The following is a 25,775-nucleotide window of genomic DNA, read 5'->3' as shown; positions in this document are numbered from 1 at the left end:
GAACAGCACTCAATAGTAAAATCCAGGTCCCACTGAGACACATTCAGTTACATTGAGTAGGAGTAACAACAGCCTGCCAGAAAGCAGTTCCATCCTAAAGTGCTGGCTCTTTCTGAAAGCACAGGACCAGGCAAAATGACCTGAGATGCACCTACACACCAATATACAACTAAAAATATACACTTGTTGGTTCAGGAATGAAATTTTATATTGTAGAGTGAATTATTTGCAGTGTAAACAGTGTCATTTAGAAATAAAAACTACATCATAAAACAGAATCCACCTTCAAACAACTAGTTGTTTTCAGACAGATCACCAGAAATAACGATTTTTTCCAATGACTTTCTATTTTCTATGTGTGATTGTTTTTCTAATATTGAAGTGTTAAGTGTCATTTTTCACCTTCTGAAGCAGCTCTGAGAGGGGGGGTCGCCGACCCTGCAAACTGTTCTAAATTGATACATTTAGTTGATACGTTTGTTATCTTTGTCCCTGCTGAGCAGAATCTCTGGGTTTCATTACAGGCAGCTGTTAGACTTGATACAATAGTTGCTAATACTCCAGAGATGCTGCTGAGAAATGGATCAACTTAATGTTGCAAAATTGTAACAGTTCAGAATCTGCACCTGAATTACTGAGCTGTCAGACTCACACACCTGAGACAGGGACATTCAACTTTAAACTTAGATTTTGGAAAAATAGTAAAAAATAAATAATGGAAAGTAATTTAAAAAATCTTTATTTCTGGGGAACAATCTAAAAATAACTGAATTGAAAAAAGTGTTTGGAAGGTGAGATTAAGGAGATCGATACAGAGGATAGAAAATTTCAAACAAATAGAGATTTCAATAGAAATTTACAAATAACTTGAAACCCCATGTACATGTTTGAATGAATGAATATTGGCAATTGATTTTTAGCTGCATTTTCTTTCACAATGCATTTATTTATTTATTTTCAGTTTGGGTGTTGTTCCCCTTTATGATCTCTATCACATGGAATATCTGTGTACTGACATTAGATGTAATTAAAATAAACATAATCAGACATATTATTAGTGCTGCTTCCTGCAATTAAGGGCTATAATTAGATACAGAGTTCAGATACAGCTCAGTTCAGCACAGGACATACATTCGTTAATCAGTGCATTGTTGAGTACGCCTCTGGCGTTACCTTGAATAGGGAGGTAGACTTTCTGTGTTTTAACGAACCCTCTCGTTTTTACATTTTCACTTTTTTTTTTTTTTTTTTAATTCTTTATTTTGTTTGTTTGCATTAAATAAGGACAAAATATGATCACATTTCAGGTTTATGCATATTACAGCATCACTTGTACCACAACATAACGTGATCCATTTTACACTCATGACACTTAGGGGCAAATTCACTAACAGGCGAAAATTCGCCAGCGATGGCTTCGCGCACATCGCAACACTTTGCCAGGCGTAAATTCGCCTGGACAACGCTAATTCACGAAGATCCGCACAGGGTAAACTCTGACGTGCTTTATGGTTGCTCCAAATGAAACGAGATATAGCTGCTTGCAGATCTTTTAAAAAACGTTTTGGGTATGGGAAATGGGATAGTTTGGAACAAGAGAAAGCGGGGGAGAATGATCATTTTAACAGTATTGATGCGCCCGAACCATGAGAAGCCTGGTTTATCCCATTGTTGTAATTCTGATCGGATCTTTTTAAGCAGTATATATTAAGAGATATTCCTTCCGAAATATTTGCTGAGATTTTAAGTCCCAAGTAAGTGAGATGTCTGCGTTCTATTGTAAATTTATATTTGCGTTGTATTTGCTGCCAGTCTTGTTGGGCAAGGGAGATGTTGAGGAAGCTGGATTTCTGCTGATTGATCTTTATGTTGCTTATAGCGCCATATGCATCAAATTCTTGCATTAGATTGGGGAGCGACGTGTTGGGTTCCGTTATAAAAAAGAGCATGTCGTCGGCGTATGCTGCTATCTTATAACTAAAACCGTTAATGCGAACCCCTGGTATATTCGCATTTTGTCTAATCTTCTGCAGGAATGGTTCCAGCATGATAATGAACAGGAGAGGAGATAAGGGGCAGCCCTGTCTTGTACATTTTCACTTTTAAATGATTAGTTTCATTTTGCCCGGGAATCAGCAGATTTATTTCAAGACAAATGACATAACATAAAAGGAGAAGTAAAGCTTAAAGGGGAACTATCACGAAAAAAAAATGTAATATAAGCTTCATCATACTGAAATAAGAAACTTTCTGAATACAATCAATTAAATATTCTGTACCGTTTCTGAAATAATCAAGTTTATATTCACTATTTCTCTCTCAGCATCTGTTTCTCTTCGTTCTGTCTTCATGCAGCAGTTGGGTGCCAGAAGAAGAAGGAAAATCATTAAAAAATTATAAAAAAAAATACCTAATGAAAATCAACTCAAAAGTTGCTTTGAATTAGCCATTCCATAACATACTTGGAAGTGAACCCCTTTAAGGGCAGAGACACACGCTGCTATTACTGGAGATTAGTCGCCCCCAGCGACAAATCACTTCTTCTTCAGGCGACTAATCTCCCTGAAAAGCCTTCCTGCCGTCTACAATCTAAATCGCCAGCTGGATGGCACCCGGAGCGCTTCATTTTCAGAAATCGCCCGAAGTTTCCTCTTGAGTTGCAACAGGCAACTTCGCAAAACGAATCACTCTGAGTGCCATCCTAACGGCGATTTCGATTCTAGCCGGCGGGAAGGCAGTTCGGGGAGATGAGTCGCCTGAAAAGAGGCGATTTGTTGCTGGGCGACGTATCTCCCAAAATAGCAGCATGTGTCTCTGCCCTTAAAGGGGTTCACTTTCAAGTATGTTCTAATTCTAAGCAACTTTTGAATTGGTTTTCATTAGGTATTTTTTTTTTATATATAGTTTTTTAATTATTTGCCTTTTTCTTCTGACTCTTTCCAGCTTTGTGCTGGCTACAAATGTATTGTTATTGCTTTTTTTATGACTCCTCTTTTCAGACCTCTCCAATTCATACTTCAGTCTAATGGTTGCTAGGGTAATTAGGTCCCTAGCAACCAGATTGCTGAAATTACGAACTGGAGAGCTGCCGAATGAAAAGCTAAATTACTTAAAACCACAAATAATAAAAAATGAAGACCAATTGCAAATTGTCTCAGAATATCACTCTCTACATCATACTAAAAGTTTATTTAAAGTTGAACAACCCCTTTTGTTTGCGCTTACACAAATCAGAGGCAATTGAGATAAAAGTATTCCAAGTCCGGTTTGTGTCATTTCCAAACGTTCTTCTTGAGAGCAATATGGGTGCCGGATGTTTGATGCATGTACGTTGTGCCCATTGATACAGAACCACAGCAAGATATGTGTTTCTGAAGATGCCCCCAGTTATAGTCCTGCACAAGTCTGTTTTTGCATACCCATTCCCGCCCCAAACTCGTTTACCTTGAACCCCCTTTACCCACATTTTTTTCCTTATCCTTGAAAACCCAACCCATCCCCAGTTTACACATTGCGTAAGCCGGAAGTGATGTCACGTAAACCAGAAGTGGGAAGTGATGTCACATAAACCAGAAGTGGGAAGTGAGGTCACATAAACCAGAAGTGGGAAGTGAGGTCACGTAAACCAGAAGTGGCAAGTGATGTCACGTAAACCAGAAGTGGCAAGTGATGTCACGTAAACCAGAAGTGGGAAGTGAGGTCACGTAAACCAGAAGTGGGAAGTGAGGTCACGTAAACCAGAAGTGGCAAGTTATGTCACGTAAACCAGAAGTGGCAAGTTATGTCACGTAAACCAGAAGTGGGAAGTGAGGTCACGTAAACCAGAAGTGGGAATTGAGGTCACGTAAACCAGAAGTGGGAAGTGAGGTCACGTAAACCAGAAGTGGGAAGTGAGGTCACGTAAACCAGAAGTGGAGTCACATGGCCACCTACTACTGGCAAGCTGAACCTAAAGGAATCCCACAGACTGCCCTCATGTTGGTGACAGAAGGGATAGATATTCAGACCAAATGGGTGTTCCGTGGGTGCCTGCCCCGCTGCAGGATTCTACCCCCAGTAGCTCCCCATCTTCTTCTTTGCTGATTCCCAGCACATTCTCTGGGCTGCTGTCACTCACCTGAGTTTAGGGATCAGACCCGGACTGGCAATCTGTGGATTCTGGCAAATTTCAGAAGTATACATTACCTCCCAACATTTTGGAAACAGAAAGAGGGACAAAAAGCCATGCCCATTTTTGTGGCCACACCCCCTACTTACCTTGATAATTGTACAAAATTTGGCAGGTTATGGAAAGTTTGAACACATTTCTGTGGTTTTTATGTGTTATTTTAGTTTTGCTAATGAAGGTCAATTCCCCTTTAAGTTGCGAGTCAGTTTCCCCCAAGATACCTGCTTATCTTAAATAGTTACAATTGTTTCTGTCAGCTGTCAATATTGGGATTGTCCTGAGAAAAACGTGACAGTTGGAAGGTATGCCAGAGGGGCTGCTGTAAGACACTTCCTATTTATTGGGCTGGTGGTGGGGGGCTGTTTGGGCCTCTGTGTATTTGGAATGGCAGGGCCTATTTTGACTCCTAGACCAGTCCTGTTAGGGAACCACTCAAAATATTCTGTATATATTCAGGTATAGGATCCCTTATCTGGAAACCCGATATCCAGAAAGCCCTGAATTACGGAATGGCTGTCTCCCATAGACTCCATTTTATCAAAATAATCCAAATTTTTAAAAATTTCCTTTTTCTCTGTAATAATAAAACAGTAGCTTGTACTTGATCCCAACTAAGATATAAATAGTCCTTATTGGAAGCAAAACCAGCCTATTGGGTTTATTTAATGTTTAAATGAATTTCTAGTAGACTTAAGGCATGAAGACCCAAATTACGGAAAGATCCTATATCCGGAAAACCCCAGGTCCCGAGCATTCTGGATAACAGGTCCCATACCTGTACAGTATAAAATTCACAATACAAGGCTGATTAATAACCAGTGCAGCCTGCATCAGAATGTAATAATCAGCCCTGTAGCCTTTCTGACAGCTTCTATGCTTTACTCTGGACCAGCTGACAGTTAGGGCCACACTTAGAGGAAAGTCATAATGCAATGGGACTTTATGTGTCATGATTCTATAGGGGCTCCGCTCTTCTCCGCACTAGACAACATAACGCAGCCGTGTTTAACTCTACAAATTATGAGTGACACGTTGGTGACTGCCAAATTAATGGCGAACAATTATTTTAATTACAGTGCGTGTTCCGACTGCTAATGCTGAAAAAAACGTGTGTGTAATGACTGGGGAATGGGAGTGAAATTGCACAGTAACAATGACTGATATGTAGGTGGCACCTATTTTTTTTGTGTGTTAAGATCTAGTTGTCATGGCAGTGCTCAGCTATGCTTTTCCCCACCGGCTGGAACTATTTTGGGACACTTGCTCTTTTGTCTTTGTAACTTTAACATCGTGCTTAATCCCTCACGTCTCGCTCACTGTGGTGGTGGGAGGGCACCAGATTAGTGAACGCCGTGTCCCGGGAACATTATCTCGGAGCTCCATCAGCAGCTTCTCTTTATGTGCCTGCGAGGGATACAGGCACAATGAAAAGGCTTCTTTGCAGGATAGGGGTGTAGGGAATCGGTGCTCAATACATTGAGTCATGTACAGAGCTCGATCCGACCGGTACGGTGATCTACTAAATGATGCTCAAGGTCGAGATGGACAGGTAAGCGCAAGGAACACACGTGTGCCTATTAACCTCTGCTTATGTATTGTGTATCCCCTTATGTACTGTATATATACCAGCATTCTTGTATGTCTGCTGTTAAAGGAGAATGAAAGCTACTGAAGCAGTTTATTGACAATAGATTAGCCACAATAGTACAAGCTATAAGACTATATTTATTCTGCAGAATGCTTTACCATACCTGAGTAAACAGCTCTAGACACAGTCTCTGTTTGCTTAGGATACCAGCTGCCGTATTAGCTTGCTGTGACATCACTTCCTGCCTGAGTCTCTCCCTGCTCACTCATAGCTCTGGGCTCAGATTACAGCAGGGAGGAGGGAGAAAAGAGCAAACTGAGCATGCTCAAGCCCTAGCCCTGGAGGTTTAAGATGAAAACAGTAAGTCTGATACAGAAGCCCATGAGTACACAATAGAAGGAAAGAAATGTGATGTTTCTTTTGACAGAGGACTCAGAGCAGCATTACTTTGAGGGTTTACTTGTGTATTTATATATAGACCTTTCTGATAAAGCTGACTTAGTTTTAACCTTTCCATCTCCTTTAAGGCACACACTCCAACTCTGGTCAGAGGGTGGGATATTGTTGCTAGGGCTACTCCGTTGGCATTGCTCATGGCATCATTGGGAATAGGGTTATGTGGACATATGTGTGATCATATAAGAACTGTATATCTATGTATATAACTATAATACACATTCATTACAGCCACAGTGCTCAGATTTGGTGCCCCCCCCTTGATCACTGGGCATGGAGCCCCAAAATATCTGCCTTTCCATATGGCAAAATTGTAGCTCCATTGGGTGTCAAGTACTTGGCAAGTGAGAATTCAGTGCCGTGTAAGTTTAGGTAAATCACTGAACCTATGAGAGCTGTTTTATGGAATTACTAGTAGTGTTATAGTGGATTTGGAATCCAGTGTTCAGGCTTAAGGGCCATGGCTGATGGCGAGATTTGCCATCCGAGAGGAAAATGCGAAACTACGGGTGACAAATCTTCTGAAAATGCTTCTCCATTGGCGATAATTGAAATCACGGGTGGTAAAAACTACACATCACTTTTCCGAATTTGCGACTCATATTGTCATTTTCAGGAGAGTCCTCGCCCCATCGGCAACAATGTAAATTGCTTGTAAATCATATGCGGAGCTTAGTTTTTTTCCTAAGTTGTTTTGAGAGGAAACTTAAAGGGGAATATGAGGTTCAGCATACTGAAATAAGAAACGTTGTAAATACAATCAATTGAAAATTATGTATTGTTTCTGAAATAATGAAGTTTATCTTCACTATTCCTCTCTCAGCATCTGTTAATTTTCATTCTCTCTTCATGCAGCAGTTGGGTGTCAGATATTCATTTTGTTAGATCCAATATATCTTATAGGGGGGGCTCCTTTTGCCTAGAAGATGTATTAGAGCTCACTCTATTAAACTCACCAGACATCATGTCTCTCTACATGCAGAATTTGTGCAAAAAGCAGTTATTTTGTTATTCTTTGTTTGTACTGGAATCAGTTAATAGAGTGAGCTCTAATACATCTGCTAGGCAAAAGGAGCCCCCCCTATAAGATATATTGGATCTAACAAAATGAATATCTGACACCCAACTCCTGCATGAAGACAGAATGAAAATTAACAGATGCTGAGAGAGGAATAGTGAAGATAAACTTGATTGTTTTAGAAACAATGCAGAATATTTAATTGATTGTATTTTGAAAGTTTCCTATTTCAGTACGATGAAGCTTACATTAATTGTTAATTTTCAAGATAGTTCCCCTTTAAGGAGACTTGTTGCTGGTGGGGAAGTATTTGGAGGAGATCAGTCGCCCACAGAAAGACTAAAGCCCATAAATAGGCAAGGGTGCAGAATTTTATTTTGAGCTCTTAATTAACTTTATCAACTTTAGTGTTAGTGCAGAGGTTCCCATCACTGAGCTGTATGTGTTGTTTTTAGTTACCAGACACAGGCTATGGCAGGGAAAGTCACAGCATCAAGCAATGCATCTGGTACCTTCCTAGTTCTTCTGCCAGTCTTCAAGAAGAGTAACCATGATGGACACATCTAGAATAAAGGGTTTTACCCGTTGCATATAGTGTATTAGTGTATATACCTGCACTACGATTGTGTACTCACTTGCCCACCATTGCCCGCCTCAGTAGTTTACCTCATACAGATAACCTAATATATATGATATCATAGAGACCCCCGAAGGCTCTCCTACATCTGCTGCCACCATAATGTCACGTGGGAGGGAGAGGAGTTAAGTTTTACACTTGTTGTGTTTGGCTTTCTGGTATTACACATCGGAGAGAACAAAAGAACTAAATATAGCGAGTAAGAAAACAAAGGAAAGCAGTTCTGCGTGGCATGACTTTGAAATATTATACAAAGAACATTGTACGACCTTGTTTCCCCCTTTAAGAGGAAGTTAACCATTAAACCAAAGTATCCATCCAAATATATACATATCTGCATACCTGCAGCTGTTTCTGAACCTTGTACTTACCCTCGTCTGGAGTCCTGCAATCTACTACTGCAACAGGGTCTTCAGCCCGTAGATTCAAAGAGTGTGTGTGAGTGTTTGCAGAAGGGAAAACGTGTTATCTGTCCCACCACAAGGTTCTTCTAGGTCAGGGTTCATTATTCACAATCTGAATCTGTTAAATTGAACAGCCTGGCTTTTGAAGCCAAGATCTTTCAGGGAACTTCTTTGTATGGTAGATTCATTTTAATTTAATTTGGCTATATGACATAGTTGTCCCACTTATATGTGAAAGGTGCACGGCATTGGTATAGATCAGTGATCCCCAACCAGTGGCTCAGAACAACATGTTGCTCATCAACCCCATGGGTGTTGCCTTAAGGCAGGTGATTATTTTTGAATTCTTGGCTTAGATACAAGTTTTAATGGTATAAAAATCAGGTGTATTGCCAAGTAGAGCCTCCTATAGGCATCCAGTCCACATAGGGGCTACCAAATAGCCAATCAAAGCTCTCATTTGGCACCCTAGGAACATTTTTTCATGCTTGTGTTGCTCCCCAACTTGTTTTACATTTGAATGTGTCTCACAGGTAAAAAAGGTTGGCGACCCCTGGTATAGGGAATGCACCAAAACCAAAAATTCTTCTATTTGAGTATAATCTTATTTGGTTCCTGATATAGATATATGTTTAAAGAATACTTCCTAGACATATAAATATGGTGCTCCACTCGCAACTTACACCTCCACCCCCTTGTGGCTGTATTATGAGGTTTATGCACCGCATTCTCCAACACATAAGCATATTGGAAGTTACAACATATAATGAAAGAATGGCATCATACCCAAATATTGTCCCTTGTTTGCTGGTAAAATCTGCCTCCTCTAGGGACCCATCACTTTCCATTCTTTCCATGGAGTCAATATATCTATCCGTTGGCCAGTTATTCTTAGTGTACATTCAAACTGAAAACCATTTCATTAAAACTATTAAAATTCACTTGTTTTGCAAAATTCAGCAGCTCTCAAACAGATGGCCTGTCACCCACACATCTCAAAGTCTGTATCTAGTGACTCGTTCCGAGGATGGCTGGGGCTTAGCTTCTTGTAACAATGCTCTGTGTGTGGAAGGATGTGAATGAAAGCATGTCTTCTGCTACTCATTGTTTCCAACAGTCTTATACAGCCATGAGCCATGCCTTAAATGTTTGTTGTGTCTATAAAGAGATTGATATACAGGTTTCAATTTATTTTGGTATTGCTATGCTAAATCCTTATATAGGGACTGGTCCGATTTTGGAGTCAGGAACAATTTTTCCCCCTCTGAGGCAAGTTGGAGAGGCTTCAAGAGGGTTTTTTTGCCTTCCTCTGGCAGCAGTTAGGCAGGTTAAATATAGACTTTAAAGCTTGAACTTGATGGACGTGTCTTTTTTCAACCTAACCTACTATGTTAACTATGTCGCCCATTCCGATTAGTAGACTGGAGGTTCTGCCGAAATATTCGGAAGGGTTTGTTACAGTGAGAGCTGTGTAGATGTGGAATTGTCTCCTTGAATCAGTGGTACCGGCTGATACATTAGATAGCTTTAAGAAGGGGTTGGATGGTGTTTAGCAAGTGAGGGAATACAGGGTTATGGGAGATAACTCATAGTACAAGTTGATCCAGGGACTGGTCCTATTGCCATTTTGGTGTCAGGAAAGAATTTTCCCCCTCTGAGGCAAATTGGAGAGGCTTCAGATGGGTTTTATTGCCTTCCTCTGGATCAACTGGCAGTTTAAAATAGAGTTTAAAGGTTGAACTTGATGGATGTGTGTCTTTTTCCAACCTAACTTACTATGTTATTCTGTTACTATGTATAGTTGCAGGTTCAAACTGTCTAAGAGGGGTGTTTTATCAAATAAAACTTTAAATTCCTAAAATCTTAACACAAAACTTCAGGCCATGCAATCTTAACATGATTTTGCATCCTAGCATAGAAGGACAGGTGGATATCTTGGAGGCCACACCTAGGAATATGAAGGACATAGCAGAAGTCAAGAGGTTGCACAATGTAAACAAAGTTCATATTAAAAGTTAAGATAGTTTACTTACGTTTGAGAAGGACATAGGACAACTTGAGAGAGTGCACATGGGTGTGAAAAGATCATAGGAGAAGATAAGAAGAGGGCACTTGTGCACAAAAACACCTTTGGGATGTGAAGGACACAGGAGAACATGGGAGGTCACACCTCTGAATGAGGGTGCATGTGAGTGCAATAAGATCATAGGATAACTTGGAAGGGTGTCTCTGGCTATGTGAAGGATATAGTGGAGGTTAAGACGGTGTACTTGTTTACAGAAGGGACATAGGATATTTTGGGAGAATGCACCTGGGTGTTTGAAGGAGATAGCAGAAGATAGGAGGGTTCACCTTTGTATGAAGGATAAAAAACAACTAAAGTAAGGGTACAAGGATGGCAAAGGAGAGTTGAGAGGACTCAGAGGTGGGCAACTTTATTGCTTGATTAAAATATCAAATCATCCCTTAGACTGATTTCCTGGAGAAGACATTTCTTTCTTTCAGGATGCAAGATCTTCACATTGAAGAGCCACATAAGTCAGAATTTTATTAGACGTCATTTGGTGAACTTTTCCTTCCCTCTGATTAGAATTAAAACTGTTCTATCATTAGTATAGAAGAGGCACACCACTTCAGTACTATAACTGTTTGGGATTCCTTACCAAAGAGTTTTGTATGTATCATAAGCAGAGAGCCTGACATACAGTCATATGAAAACGTTTGGGAACCCCTCTCCGCCTGCAAAATAATTTACTCCACTTTCAACAAAAACAAAGTGCTTTGGACTGATAAGACAAAAATTTAGTTATTTGGTCATAAAAATCGCTTTGCATGGTCTAAGAAGAACACCACATTCCAAGAAAAACACCTACTACCTAACTACCACTACCTACTGTTACATTTGGTGCAGGTTCCATCATGCTGTGGGGCTGTGTGGCCAGTTCAGGGACTACTGGGGCCCTTGTTAAAGTTGAGGGTCGGATGAATTCAACCCAATATCAACAAATTCTTCAGGATAATGTTCAAGCATCAGTCACAAAGTTGAAGTTACACAGGGGTTGGATATTCCAACAAGACAATGACCCTAAACACACTTGGAAATCTACAAAGACATTTATGCAGAGGGAGAAGTACAATATTCTGGAATGGCCGTCACAGTCCCCCGACTTGAATATCATGGAAAATCTATGGGATGATTTGAAGCAGACTGTCCATGCTCGGCAGCCATCTAATTTAACTGAACTGGAGAGATTTTGTATGGACCAATGGTCAAAAATACTCACATCCAGAATCCATCTCATCAAAGGCTATAGGAGGCGTCTAGAGGCTGTTACATTTGCAAATGGAGCTCAACTAAGTATTGATGTAATATCTCTGTTGTGGTGCCCAAATTTATGCACCTGTCTAATTGTGTTATGATGCATATTGTATATTTTCTGTTAATCCAATTAACATTATGTCACTGCTGAAATACTACTGTTAGTTGCCACTTTGAAAGCTCAGCCAATGATAAAAAAAAAAAGAATTAAGAGGGGGTTCCCAAACTTTTTCATATGACTGTATATAGGTGCACTGATGGAATATATTGTGGTAGAACAGGTTGAACGTAATGGACAGTCGGCTGTTTAACCCATGCTAGCTAAGTAGTGTTACGTCACACTCTTGCTTATAATAAACTAATCAGTCAGCTGCTCTTACAGACATGGAGAAACTTTGAGCTCGGTGACCTTGAATGTCTAGGCTGAGTAATCTTTAATTTAAGCATTCCAAGAAAGTAAATCAATCCCAGTAATGCAGGTGATATGTGTGTTGTTTATACTTTGTGCCACATTCACACCAGAATACCTGGAGTATCTGGTCTCCCAACTTCCGGGAATAATCTGTGATGTGACGTTGGTGTATTAGTTTCACCTCCCTGTACCTTACGTTGCTCATATCACTGACCTCTGTATCAGTGATTCCAACTTTAATCTTCTGTCTGTAGTCTACAAGTCTTTCTATCTGCAACTCTGGGTGACTGCAGTCTGCTCTCCAGACTTTCTGACTTTAAGGACAAAATCAGATGTCTCTTTAGGAGACGACTCAATCAAAATGGCCTCTTGCTGGTATGTGAAGATATTTAGTATGTATGTACAACTTGCCCATAATGGACTGAGGTTTCTTAGGAGAGGGCAGAGGTGATTTTAGTTCCTTGAATTTTTTATGGTTCCCAGCATCATGGTTGGTTGTATGTAGTTTAGTTGACCAAGCCATTGTCCTTATTGGAGTAGGTATGACACCTTTCTCCTTATTAGAACCATTTCTCCAGTGGCATAAGGCAAACCAAGTAGTATGTATGGGCAGGGATGGAACTAGAGGTACACAGAAGAGGCATGTGCCTAGGGTGCAATTTGGGGGGGCACAAGGACCATTGGTAAATGCCTCTGGTGCCTATATTATGCCCATCCTGTGAGTTTTGCAGTAGCAGTGCATGGAGTAGGGGTTTTACGGCAGCAGTGCATGGAGTAGGGGTTTGCAGTAGCAGTGCATGGAGTAGGGGTTTTACGGCAGCAGTGCATGGAGTAGGGGTTTGCAGTAGCAGTGCATGGAGTAGGGGTTTTACGGCAGCAGTGCATGGAGTAAGGGTTTGCAGTAGCAGTGCATGGAGTATAAGTGAGTAGGAGTTTGCAGTAGTAGTAAATGGAGTATAAGTGAGTAGGAGTTTGCAGTAGCAGTGCATGGAGTATAAGTGAGTAGGAGTTTGCAGTAGCAGTGCATGGACTATAAGTGAGTAGGATTTTGCAGTAGTAATGCACGGAGTAGGAGTGAGTTTGCAGTAGCAGTGCATGGAGTATAAGTGAGTAGGAATTTGCAGTAACAGTGGCAAGCGATCCATCAGACATGTTGGGAGGGTGAATTTGGGGTACATATGAGAGGTTGCACTTAGCTTGCGGCCCTATAACTTCTAGGCCAGCTTTATGTATGGGCCGTGTACCTTTGTGAATAGCATCAATACACACTCACACTTGCACCCAAACTTGAGCTTTGCACTTGCATTCCTACATGAGCCCTACTGGGCACGGGATGTGCACAAATGCTGTATTTTGGTTTAATCAGGGGTTAAAGAGTAATAATTGCCCCTCCTGAGCTCGCAGAATCTGTTGCCAAGTCCATAATGAGAAGCATAAGGCTCTATATTATAGCTGTCCCTTAATGGAGATACCGTTTTGATTTTATGGCCCCTCTGCTTGTTGTGGCTGATGCAGTAGAAATGTCTAATAATAAAATGCCCTTCCGCGTCTGATCCCAGCGAGCAAAACAAATCTATAGCGGGTTGCTTAGCAATGCTGAGACCTCTTGTATAAAGATGCTGTTGTTAAACAATAGAGCGGCTTATAGAAACAAACCCACAGCCTCCCATACCCAGGCCTGTCATTTCCATTTCTTCTGCAAGGAACCAGGCGCGGAACAGGTACATTCAATAGCTTCCGAAACTGCTGAATGTTTGTAATGAATATATGGTGGGAACTTGCTTGAATGGCATCTTTTCTTTCATTAGGCAAATGTTACAATCCCCCTTTAAGAAGGAGGCAGTTTAGAGCCGGAGCAGCTAAGTGGTGGGTTAAAGGAGAAGGAAAGGCTAAAACTATATAAATACACCAGTAAATCTTCAAAGTAACGCTGCTCTGAGTCCTTTTTAAAAGAAACACAGCATTTCTTTCCTTCTATTGTGTACTCATGGGCTTCTGTATCAGACTTCCTGTTTTCAGCTTAAACCTCCAGGGCAGGGCTTGAGCATGCTCAGTTTGCTCCTCACTCCCCTCCCTGCTGTAATCGGAGCACAGAGCTATGAGTGAGCAGGGAGAGACTCGGCAGGAAGTGATGTCACACCAAGCTAATATGGCAGCTGCTATCCTAAACAAACAGAGTTTCTTGAGCTGTTTACTCAGGTATGGTAAAGCATTCTGTAGAATAAATATAGTCTTATAGCTTGTACTATTGTGGCTAATCTATTGGAAATAAACTGCTTCGGTAGCTTTCCTTCTCCTTTAAGGGAACATTTCATATTTGGTGAATGTGGGATAAGAAGCTGGAGAGGCACCAAGTGCTGTGGGTTTATTGGTTACGGAGGATGTTGCAGAACTGCTTCAGATTTGCTCTTATATTTATTAAGCTGTCACTTTGTGGTTTTAGGATCTGTATTCACGTGGTGTTATGTCCCCGGCATGTGTAACACAATATGCTCTCTACATCACAAGTACGATTGTAATGCTTTGTTATTTCAGTGGGCCCCACCTACAGCCTTTCAACTGATTGCTGGGACTGCTACTTCTGTCTGTCTATAAAGTTCCATATCTATAAATATAAATATCATTGGATTTTCATTGTCAGGACCAGTATTTTTACTTTTGTTTTTATTTGTAACTTTGTGTTCGTAATGAAACTCATATTTCTTTATTAGCCTTTCTGATGGATGCTCCCTAAGGGTAGAAACATTGCACCATATTATATTTGTACATAGGCACCTTTAGGTTCACAATACAGGGCACACCTTCAGCATGTGTGAACCTGAGCATATGAAGGGATCCAGAGTATATGATATCTGATTAAAGGAGAAGGAAAGCTACTGAAGCAGTTTATTGCCAATAGATTAGCCACAATAGTGCAAGCTATATGACTATATTTATTCTGCAGAATACTTTAGTATACCTTAGTAAACAGCTCTAGAAGCTCTCTGTTTGTTTGAGATAGCAGCTGCCATATTAGCTTGGTGTGACATCACTTCCTGCCTGAGTCTCTCCCTGCTCAATCTTAGCTCTGGGCTCAGATTACAGCAAGGAGGGGAGGAGGGAGTGGGGGAAAGGGTAGGGGGAGAAAGGAGCAAACTGAGCATGCTCAAGCCCTAGCCCTGGAGGTTTAAGCTGAAAACATGAAGTCTCATACAGAAGCCCATGAGTACACAATAGAAGGAAAAAAATGTGGTGTTTCTTGTGACAGAGGACTTAGAGCAGCATTACTTTGAGGGTTTACTGGTGTATTTATATAGACCTTTCTGATAAAGCTGACTTAGTTTTAACCTTTCCTTCTCCTTTAATGGGGGTTCCCAGCATTTCCTTTGTAAAGCCCAAAGCTTTTCATTTAACTTTTAGTATGACGCAGAGAGTGATATTTTGAGACAATTTGCAATTGGTTTTCATTTCTTATTATTTGTGGTTTTTGAGTTATTTAGCTTTTTATTCAGCAGCTCCCCAGTTTGCAATTTCAGCCATCTGTTTGCTAGGATCCATATTCCCATAGCAACCATGCATTAATTTGAGTAAGAGACTGGAATATGAATAGGAGAGGCTTGAATAGAAAGATGAGGAATAGAAAGCAGCAATTACAACAAGGGGGTTATTTCATTTAAATCCTAACGTTAAACTGCTTTTTTCACTATAACATTCAAATTTTTTGAGGAATAAAAAAAAATGGAATTTTTCAAGATTTATTATACCCCAATGCTGCAAAAAGGCAGAATCTGAAAATCTGCCATACCCGTCGGGGCACCTATCTCGATTTGAGGTTTTCGTGGTCTGCGCTGGGTTTAGCCCGAAAATCTGACTTCGTCATGGGTTTCAGACAAAAAGTTGGGGGGAAAAAGCCTGCAAGATTCAAGCAATTTGGGAAAAAGCCCAAAAAATTTGAACTAGGTTTTCGCTTGATTTTATCAAGTTTTTCTGCCAGTTTTTTTTATTAAATTAATAAATAAAAGTATAGAGTTACCCTCCATGTATTGTACATTTATTGGAATTACAATTCCCAGCATGCCTCCAAGACAGGCCCATAACGTAAAGATTTACCCTCCATGTATTGTACATTTATTGGAATTACAATTCCCAGCATGCCTCCAAGACAGGCCCATAACGTAAAGATTTACCCTCCATGTATTGTACATTTTTTGGAATTACAATTCCCAGCATGCCTCCAAGACAGGCCCATAACGTATGGATTTATCCTCCATGTATTGTACATTTTTTGGAACTACAATTCCCAGCATGCCTCCAAGACAGGCCCATAACGTATGGATTTACCCTCCATGTATTGTACATTTTTTGGAACTACAATTCCCAGCATGCCTCCAAGGCAGGCCCATAAAGTATAGATTTACCCTCCATGTATTGTACATTTTTTGGAATTACAATTCCCAGCATACCTCCAAGGCAGGCCCATAAAGTATAGATTTACCCTCCATGTATTGTACATTTTTTGGAACTACAATTCCCAGCATGCCTTAAAAGCAGGCCCATAAAGTATGGATTTACCCTCCATGTATTGTACATTTTTTGGAACTACAATTCCCAGCATGCCTCCAAGACAGGCCCATAACGTATGGATTTACCCTCCATGTATTGTACATTTTTTGGAACTACAATTCCCAGCATGCCTCCAAGGCAGACCCATAAAGTATAGATTTACCCTCCATGTATTGTACATTTTTTGGAACTACAATTTCCAGCATGCCTCAAAGGCAGGCCCATAAAAGTATAGATTTACCCTCCATGTATTGTACATTTTTTGGAACTACAATTTCCAGCATGCCTCAAAGGCAGGCCCATAAAAGTATGGATTTACCCTCCATGTATTGTACATTTTTTGGAACTACAATTCCCAGCATGCCTCCAAGGCAGACCCATAAAGTATAGATTTACCCTCCATGTATTGTACATTTTTTGGAACTACAATTTCCAGCATGCCTCAAAGGCAGGCCCATAAAAGTATAGATTTACCCTCCATGTATTGTACATTTTTTGGAACTACAATTCCCAGCATGCCTCCAAGGCAGGCCCATAACATATGGATTTCCCATTATGTTAGGTCGGAATATATTTATGAAATGATGGGGAATTCCTGTTTATATTGACAAGACTAGTATTGAGGATATTACTCTAATGATAAGACTTAACCTCATGTTTGTGTCGGAGATGAAACACTTAGGATCACAGTGAGGAAGCCTTAGTTACATGATTAGTAAGCAGTACAGGCAGGTATATATTTTAGCTCACGCCGATGGGGGAAAAAAAAGAAAGAGTTACCATAGCAACTGTCTCCTAAAATGATGTGTAGGTGAACACGGAGTAAAAGAACACATTCAGGGAAAATTAAGTCACGCACAACGAGTGCTGTACCTAAAGGGGGGCCCCGTGCCGGAACTCCTTTTTGTTACACAGGGAAGGAAATAGATTTAGTAGATCCATGAGCTGGAAGGGACGGGAGATCTGTAGGAGAAGCGCAGAACCCAAGGAGAGCATCACTGCGTCTGATTATGTACGTTTTGTTTCCCCTTTTTGTCGAATGAAAGAAAACACACACTGGGATGTGTATCTGTTGTACAGAGGATCCTTGTATGTACCTGCTGTTTCTATACATTATTCATGTCTAACTGCACCTGCTCCTTACTGGCATGTGACAAAGGAGAGACACTTCCCTTTAACTGCTTCATGCAAATGATAAATACTTCTATATGTCTATTGGTAGCACCATGTCACCTCCCAGGCAGCGCCCACTCCACTTTTACTGTATTTCCACTGCCTATTGCAATAACTGTTTAGCTTTGTGTCTGCACCATTGAGTAGACAGTAGCAGAAGAGATCTGTAGCCAATCAAAAGACTAGCATGTTCATGGAGATGGAGCAAACAACCAATCAGAGCGTTCCTATGCTAATAATTTAAACTATAACACTGGCAACTCCAATGGGAACAGCTCCTAATGTCTTAAAGCTCCTCTATATGAAAGTAAGTTCATATATCCAGTGGTGTAACTACAGCATGCCGGCCTCCCTACAAAAAAATCTTTGGAAAGGCCCAGTTTTCTGCACGTCCCAAACCACCCGCCTATCTGCACCTCCCGCCCACTCCCCGTCCAGCACCGGAGCAGCCTGAATCCGCTTCCCCAGCCAAAGTTGGGGTTCCACTCTGTAGCCTGTGCTTGTTTATATAAACTATAGTAGTACTTATCTGTTATCTACTGTGTATCCTGTGCTTGAATGGCTGCCCCCATGGCTACACAGCAGCTTGTTTATATAAACTATAGTAGTACTTATCTGTTATCTACTGTGTATCCTGTGCTTGAATGGTTGCCCCCATGGCTACACAGCAGCTTGTTTATATAAACTATAGTAGTACTTATCTGTCATCTACTGTGTATCCTGTGCTTGAATGTCTGCCCCCATGGCTACACAGCAGCTTGTTTATATAAACTATAGTAGTACTTATCTGTTATCTACGGTGTATCCTGTGCTTGAATGGCTGCCCCCATGGCTACACAGCAGCTTGTTTATATAAACTATAGTAGTAATTATCTGTTATCTACTGTGTATCCTGTGCTTGAATGGCTGCCCCCATGGCTACACAGCAGCTTGTTTATATAAACTACAGTAGTACTTGTCTGTTATCTACTGTGTATCCTGTGCTTGAATGGCTGCCCCCATGGCTACACAGCAGCTTGTTTATATAAACTATAGTAGTACTTATCTGTTATCTACTGTGTATCCTGTGCTTGAATGGCTGCCCCCATGGCTACACAGCAGCTTGTTTATATAAACTATAGTAGTGTTTCTGAATTAAACAGATCAGTTTTGCCAATGCAGTACAACAGTACATTATATTGTAATTTCTTTAAAATGTTGACATGTTATACATCTACGGCTACCGCATTTATAGCACCCCTCCACCTTTAAAGAGACCATGTCCCCTACGCTGTCTCCTTTATTCTTCTCACTATACATACTAGGTGACAATAAGTCCTTCAATGTATGTGAGCATCTAGGGATGCTGCTTACACCTGTAGTATTACTAGTATTTTATGAATAGTGAGAAGAATAAAGGAAGCAGAGTAGGGGACATGGGCCCTTTAAAGGTGGAGGGGTGCTATAAATGCGGTAGCCGTAGATGTATAACATGTCAACATATAAAAATATCAAAAGAGTTCAAGTCAACTATAACAGATAAAAATTGTAATATTAGGGACTATATAAATTGTAATACGTCCACGGTGGTCTATTTGGTGACAAAAACAATATGTGGGCTGCACAAATAGAAGAGCGCATACGTGAGCACTTGAGCCCGATAAAAAAACTCAAAAACAGTGGAAATAAGTAACATAACGAGACATTTTGCACAATGCAATGGTAGTGATGTGGGATATTTTTCTGTACATGGCATTGAAAAAGTGAGGCTAGGAAGAAGGGGAGGAGATCTGACAGGCCTTTTAATGAAGAGGGAATTATTTTGGATTTTTTATTTACATACTAGGTTGCCAATTGGTTTAAATTATGAGTTTGACATAACTTGCTTCACCTAAGATATGATCTGGAGGATACAGGGTTAAAAATATTGAAAATATGCATTATATTACTAGGGTTTTTTTCATTGTAAATTACTGATATCTGACGTGTAATATACTAACTATATGGTTCTTAATGGCACTGACCTGTTATTTATGTGACATGAATGTTTTCTACAGATTTGCAAGGGATTGTTCGGTTAATATGTTTAAAGTATGGGCATACGGAAACGAGACCCAGCCGATCTTATATATAATGTTGCTTTAACATCAGAATGTGATGTGGCAGCATGTCATTGGTTTTAAGCTTTGAGGGAGGGATCTCCATGGGTTTAAATTTTGGAGCCAAATGTAGCATTAGTAGTGCCTATGGGTTTGAAACGCGTAAGGCGGAGTATCAATGGGTCAGTATGCTTACTCTTTTAAATTTTGTATTGAATAAATATTGATTTTTAATACTGAACAAAACATTTGTGGAGTATAATTTTTGTAACTGAGGTTTCAGATTGTTCCCCAGAAATATTTTTTTTTTCATTCACTTTCTATGTGTGAACATTTTTCTAATATCGAAGTTTATAGTTTCACTTTTCACCTTATGTCTTTCTGAAGCAGCTCTGGGAGGGGGGTCGCCGACCCTGTAACCTGTTCTAAATGGATACATTTAGTTGATCCATTTCTTATGTTTGTCCCTGCTGAGCAGAATCTCTGGGTTTCATTACAGGCAGCTGTTAGACTTGATACAATAGTTGCTAATATTCCCCATAGATCCAAGAAAGAGAAATAATAAAAAGTAACAATAACAATACACTTGTAGCTTTGTACAGCATTTGTTTCTAGATGGGGTCAGTGACCCCCAATTGAAAGCTGGAAAGAGTCAGAAGAAAAAGACAAATAATGAAAAAACGCGAAAGAAATAAATAATGAAGACCAATTGAAAAGTTTCTTCGAATTGGCCATTCTACAACTAAAAGTTAACTGAAAGGTTAAAAGACTCTAGACTCCAGGCATTGTGTCTGTGGAGCTTTAAAAGCAGAGCCGCTCCCTATTGGTGATTAGTAATATTATTAACCACTCCCCATGAGATCATCATGCTCATTGTGATGTCATCTAAGGGGGGGGTCAGGTTTAATACACTTAATAAAATGTAAGTTGCTTGGCAAGCGGTGGGTTAGGGCAGGATACAGATCAAAACCCTTCATTCCTAGTATAGTCTCTAATGAATAATAATTCTTATTTTCAATAATTACAATAATATGTGTTTATATCAGTTGGAAATCAATGGCTACTATGTTGGAAGACTATGCAAGTTTTATAGGATTTAGTTTTCAGTTCCCGACTGCTACACTGGGCATCACAGGGTTCATCCACCCAAGGTCCCCGTTTAGCTTAAGTTACAAATATCCGTTCCACGCTCAGGAATTTCAATATCCATGTTCAATCCATGTCTTGGAGTCAGCCCAGTGGGATTCTTGTACAGTAGCCCACAGTTAGCCAGTCACACATACAGTAAGAGAAAATACCGCAGGCATTTACACAGATGCATGTGTCCATTATACTCCAGCAAACCACAGCCACACTGGAGTAGGAAAAACATATTCTGGATCAAATTATTTCTTACATTGATGGATTTGTGATGCCACAATGCTGTGTTAGAACAGGATATCTTCCTGAATTGTGGAATCACTTTTTATTTATTTTTGTTTATTTTTTTGTCAAAACTCTCAAATTTGAATTGTGAATTATCCAAACTCGATTTTTTTTTTTCGAGACCCTTTACAACTTGAATTCAACTATTCGCCACGTAAAACCTGCCGAATTACTGTATAAGTCAATGGGAGAGGTCCAGGGATCAATTTGGTGATGTTTTCCCAAATTTCATTTTATTAATAAATTTCAATTGGTCGAATTTATTGGAGTTTTAATAAAAAAACTCACATGAATTCGAAATTCGACCCTTGATAAATGTGCCTCCCCATGTAGGTGTTTCCCGGGTAGTTAGCCTTAGCCAAGGGATTCTCCATAGCTGAGAAACACCCCTGCAGGAATTGGTATGGTGCACAAATGGGTGAAATCTGAGCCTGTAACTTAAGAAAAGAAAATGAAACTGATACAAAGCCGGGGTCATTTAATTGGAGTAATTATTTTAATTTCGGGGCCCTGCTTTGCTCCTTATCATTGACTCATTAAAGGGGCGGTTCATATCCTCCTTCCTAGAAGCTCTTATATCTGATTTAATTATTTCCAATGCTTGTATTTAAAGTTATTAGGAGTCGGTACATCTTTGACGACTCCAGATACCCAAAATTGCTCCCGACTCCACTGCTCTGCTTCCTATACTACTCCTTGCCCACCGAGGGACTGTTTTTAGAAAAGATAATTTAAAGGGTGGTTCACCTTTAAGTTAACTGTTAATATGTTATGGAATGGCCAGTTCTAAGCAACTTTTCAATTCGTCTTTATTATTTATTTTTTATAGTGTTTTAATTATTTGCCATTTTCTGCTGACTCTTTCCAGCTTTCAAATGGGGGGTCACTGACCCCTGCAAAAACAAATGCTTTGTAAGGCACATTTAGGGGGTTATTTATCAAAATCCAAATTTATCTAATTTATTTCCGAAATATACTCCGACCAAACCCGCATGGGGTATTTCCCCTTATTTATAAATACATTTTCCCGAAAATTTCCCATGCAGGAAAAAACCTCACATTTTTCAGATTTTCCGACCCAAAAACCTCAAAATCTTCAGATTATAGCACGAAACCCAGCGAAGATCAGGATATCTTCGAACTTCTCCCATTGACTTGTATACAAACTCGGCAAGTCTGAGATGCTGGATTTTCAGGTTCACACTTTTTCCATTCTCGGGGTATAATAAATCATTAAAAATGGTAGTTTTTTCTAAAAATTTTTTTTTTTTTTTATAGTAAAAAAAAAACGTGAATTTTTGAAGTTTTGGCATTCTTTAATAAATAACCCCCTTATTGTTATTGCTTCTTTTATTAGCCATCTTTCTATTCAGGCCTCTCCTATTCATATTCAAACCTCTTATTCAAATCATTGCATGGTTGCTAGGGGAATTTGGACCCTAGCAACCAGACTGCTAAAGTTCCAAACTGGAGAGCCGCTGAATAAAAAGCTAAATAACTCAAAAACCACAAATAATAAAAAATGAAAACCAGTTGCAAATTGTCTCAGAATATCCCTCTCTACATCATACTAAAAGTTAACTCAAAGGTGAACAACCCCTTTAATGAGCTGTAAGGCACACCTTGGGTTAAAGGGTGTTTCACCTTTAAAGTGACTTATATACTTCGAATTTTGACCATTGAATTGAATTACTTCAACATCGAAGTCGAATTTTTTTTTTCATCGAATTTGCCCATTTGCGGTCAAAGTAAAATGATTCGATCGAACGATTTGAAGGATTTCAGCGATCAATCAAACGATTTTTCTTCGACTTGAAAAAACTTAGAAAACCGCTCTAGAAGGTCCCCATAGGCTAACATAGCACTTTGGCAGGTTTAATTTGGCGAAGTATTGAAGTCGAAGAGACAGTACTTCGATTATCGAATGGTCGAATATTCAAACTATTTCTAAAAATGAATTTGAAGTCGTAGTATCCTATTCGATGGTCGAAGTATCCAAAAAATTACTTTGTATTTCGATTTTTTTTTACTTCGAAAATTCCCTCGAATTCACTTCAAACCCTTGATAAATCTACCCCTTAGTGTGCTATAAAATGTTCAATTCTAAGCAATTGGTTTTCATTAGTTATTTTTTATATTTTTATAGTTATTTGCCTTTTTTTTCTATTTGCAGCTTTCAAATGGGCCTTGCTGACCCCATCTGAAAACAAATGCTCTGTAAGGCTACAAATGTATTGTTATTGCTACTTTTTATTCCTCCTCTACCATAATTATTCCAGTCCCTTAATCAAATCTGTGCATGGTTGCCAGGGTAATTTGGCCCCTAGCAACCAGGTTTCTTCAAATGCAAATTGAAAAGCTGCTGAATAAAGAGCGAAATAACTCATAAATCTTGAAGGATAAAAAATGAAAACCAATTGCAAATTGTCTCAGAATATCAATCTCAGACAAAAAGTTATCTCAAAGGTGAACAACCCCTTTAATGTGTATTCATTTAGCTGATTCGGGGAGGATAGGTGTGATGGGAGTAACTTTGCTGTACCTGGGTCTGTACAGGGAAAAGTAAGGGATGAATGATCAGCAGAATTCCAGTCATTTCTTTTCACTGACACCAACTCATATTGTCTCCCAGGAACAACGTACCTGCACTGGTAAGAAGGGTTTCTGGTAAGCAGAGTATCATATAAATATGTAAATATACTGTATTTCTAGCAAATCCCCTCTCCTGTCCTCCTCTCCCTGCCGCGTACATGCCCCTAATCCTGAGTAATCAAGGAAAACTCTTTTCCATTAGTCCATTAAGCAAATTGTTTCCCGGAAAATGACTTTCTTTCACAGAGAACCTATTAGTGAGTATGGGAGATACCAAGAGAATATATAATAGCACAATGGGGTGAGGCCGGGGCTGCCCTACTGACTATATACTAGATTTATGCACAGCCTCATAGCAAGAGAGGGGAAGAGCTATAATGTAATTTGAATAATAATACCCCTCTCTACTACAGAAGCACTGGGTATTGGGAAGGAAGCAATTGCAGAAGTGGATATTAGTGATGTTCTGTTCAGGAAAAACACAACCCGTACCCAAATCTCACCCGTATAATACTGACATTGTATCACTCAACCCACGCCCATTGCTCCATACGCTATTTCTGTACACACCTGTGATTTCAAGGCGTGAAACTTCATGAGCAGAGGAAGAGAATACTTCACCAGTCTGACCCACACCCAACACGCAATGGTCACCCAAATTTCAGCCCAAACTCACCTGACTCTTGAATAAACCATTGGGTCCCACAGCTCTTTGGTCAGTCTGAATATCACTAGTGGTGAAGTCCTGGAATAGGGATAAAATAACATGATTTGCCCCTAACCTTCATATTATCCTCAGTGACACTACAATTTAATATTATGTGACATATAATAATTTATATTTGGCTGAAAATGTAGCTTCAATCCACTCCCACCACTATACCTGCTATCTCACAGTCATTATCCCACTGTTACTATAGACACCATCTACCCTACTATACCTGCTATCCCACAGTCACACTCCCTTCCCAGAGACTATTATCCCACTGTTACTATAGGCACCATCTCTCCCTACTATACCTGTTATCCCACAGTCACACTCCCTTCCCAGAGACTATTATCCACTGTTACTATAGACACCATCTCTCCCTACTATACCTGCTATCCCACAGTCACACTCCCTTCCCAGAGACTATTATCCACTGTTATTATAGGCACCATCTCTCCCTACTATACCTGCTATCCCACAGTCACACTCCCTTCCCAGAGACTATTATCCACTGTTACTATAGGCACCATCTCTCCCTACTATACCTGCTATCCCACAGTCACACTCCCTTCCCAGAGACTATTATCCCACTGTTACTATAGGCACCATCTCTCCCTACTATACCTGCTATCCCACAGTCACACTCCCTTCCCAGAGACTATTATCCCACTGTTACTATAGGCACCATCTCTCCCTACTATACCTGCTATCCCACAGTCACACTCCCTTCCCAGAGACTATTGTCCCACTGTTACTATAGGCACCATCTCTCCCTACTATACCTGCTATCCCACAGTCACTGTCCCTTCCCAGAGACTATTATCCCACTGTTACTATAGGCACCATCTCTCCCTACTATACCTGCTATCCCACAGTCACTCTCCCTTCCCAGAGATATTATCCCACTGTTACTATAGACACCATCTCTCCCTACTATACCTGCTATCCCACAGTCACTCTCCCTTCCCAGAGATATTATCCCACTGTTACTATAGGCACCATCTCTCCCTACTATACCTGCTATCCCACAGTCACTCTCCCTTCCCAGAGATATTATCCCACTGTTACTATAGACACCATCTCTCCCTACAATACCTGCTATCCCACAGTCACACTCCCTTCCCAGAGACTATTATCCACTGTTACTATAGGCACCATCTCTCCCTACTATACCTGCTATCCCACAGTCACACTCCCCTCCCAGAGACTATTATCCACTGTTACTATAGGCACCATCTCTCCCTACTATACCTG

The 25,775-nt window shown here is 40.1% G+C and overlaps 1 protein-coding gene across 26 annotated transcripts in view; it reads left to right on the top strand.

Moving 5' to 3' along the window:
- nedd4l.L (NEDD4 like E3 ubiquitin protein ligase L homeolog) overlaps nt 1-25,775 on the top strand; it is a 253,294-nt gene that overhangs the window by 159,459 nt on the left and 68,060 nt on the right. Inside the window, exon 1 of one of the 26 annotated variants that reach the window (XM_041570020.1) lies at nt 5,509-5,717. The exons of 23 other annotated variants lie outside the window; for them this stretch is intronic. In XM_041570020.1, the coding sequence (XP_041425954.1) occupies nt 5,652-5,717 (66 nt within the window). In that variant the 5' untranslated portion in view covers nt 5,509-5,651. Of the gene's footprint in view, nt 1-5,508; nt 5,718-13,700; nt 13,724-17,531; nt 17,557-25,775 lie in introns of those variants that run through there. 2 more of the 26 variants (XM_041570013.1, XM_041570015.1) reach the window with 2 other exon arrangements.

This window comes from Xenopus laevis, chromosome 1L (genome assembly GCF_017654675.1).
Source record: "Xenopus laevis strain J_2021 chromosome 1L, Xenopus_laevis_v10.1, whole genome shotgun sequence".
In the NCBI taxonomy this organism is placed as follows: Eukaryota; Metazoa; Chordata; class Amphibia; order Anura; family Pipidae; genus Xenopus; species Xenopus laevis.
Note: the sequence above shows the minus strand (reverse complement) of the source record. Positions and strands in the feature narration are given on the sequence as shown.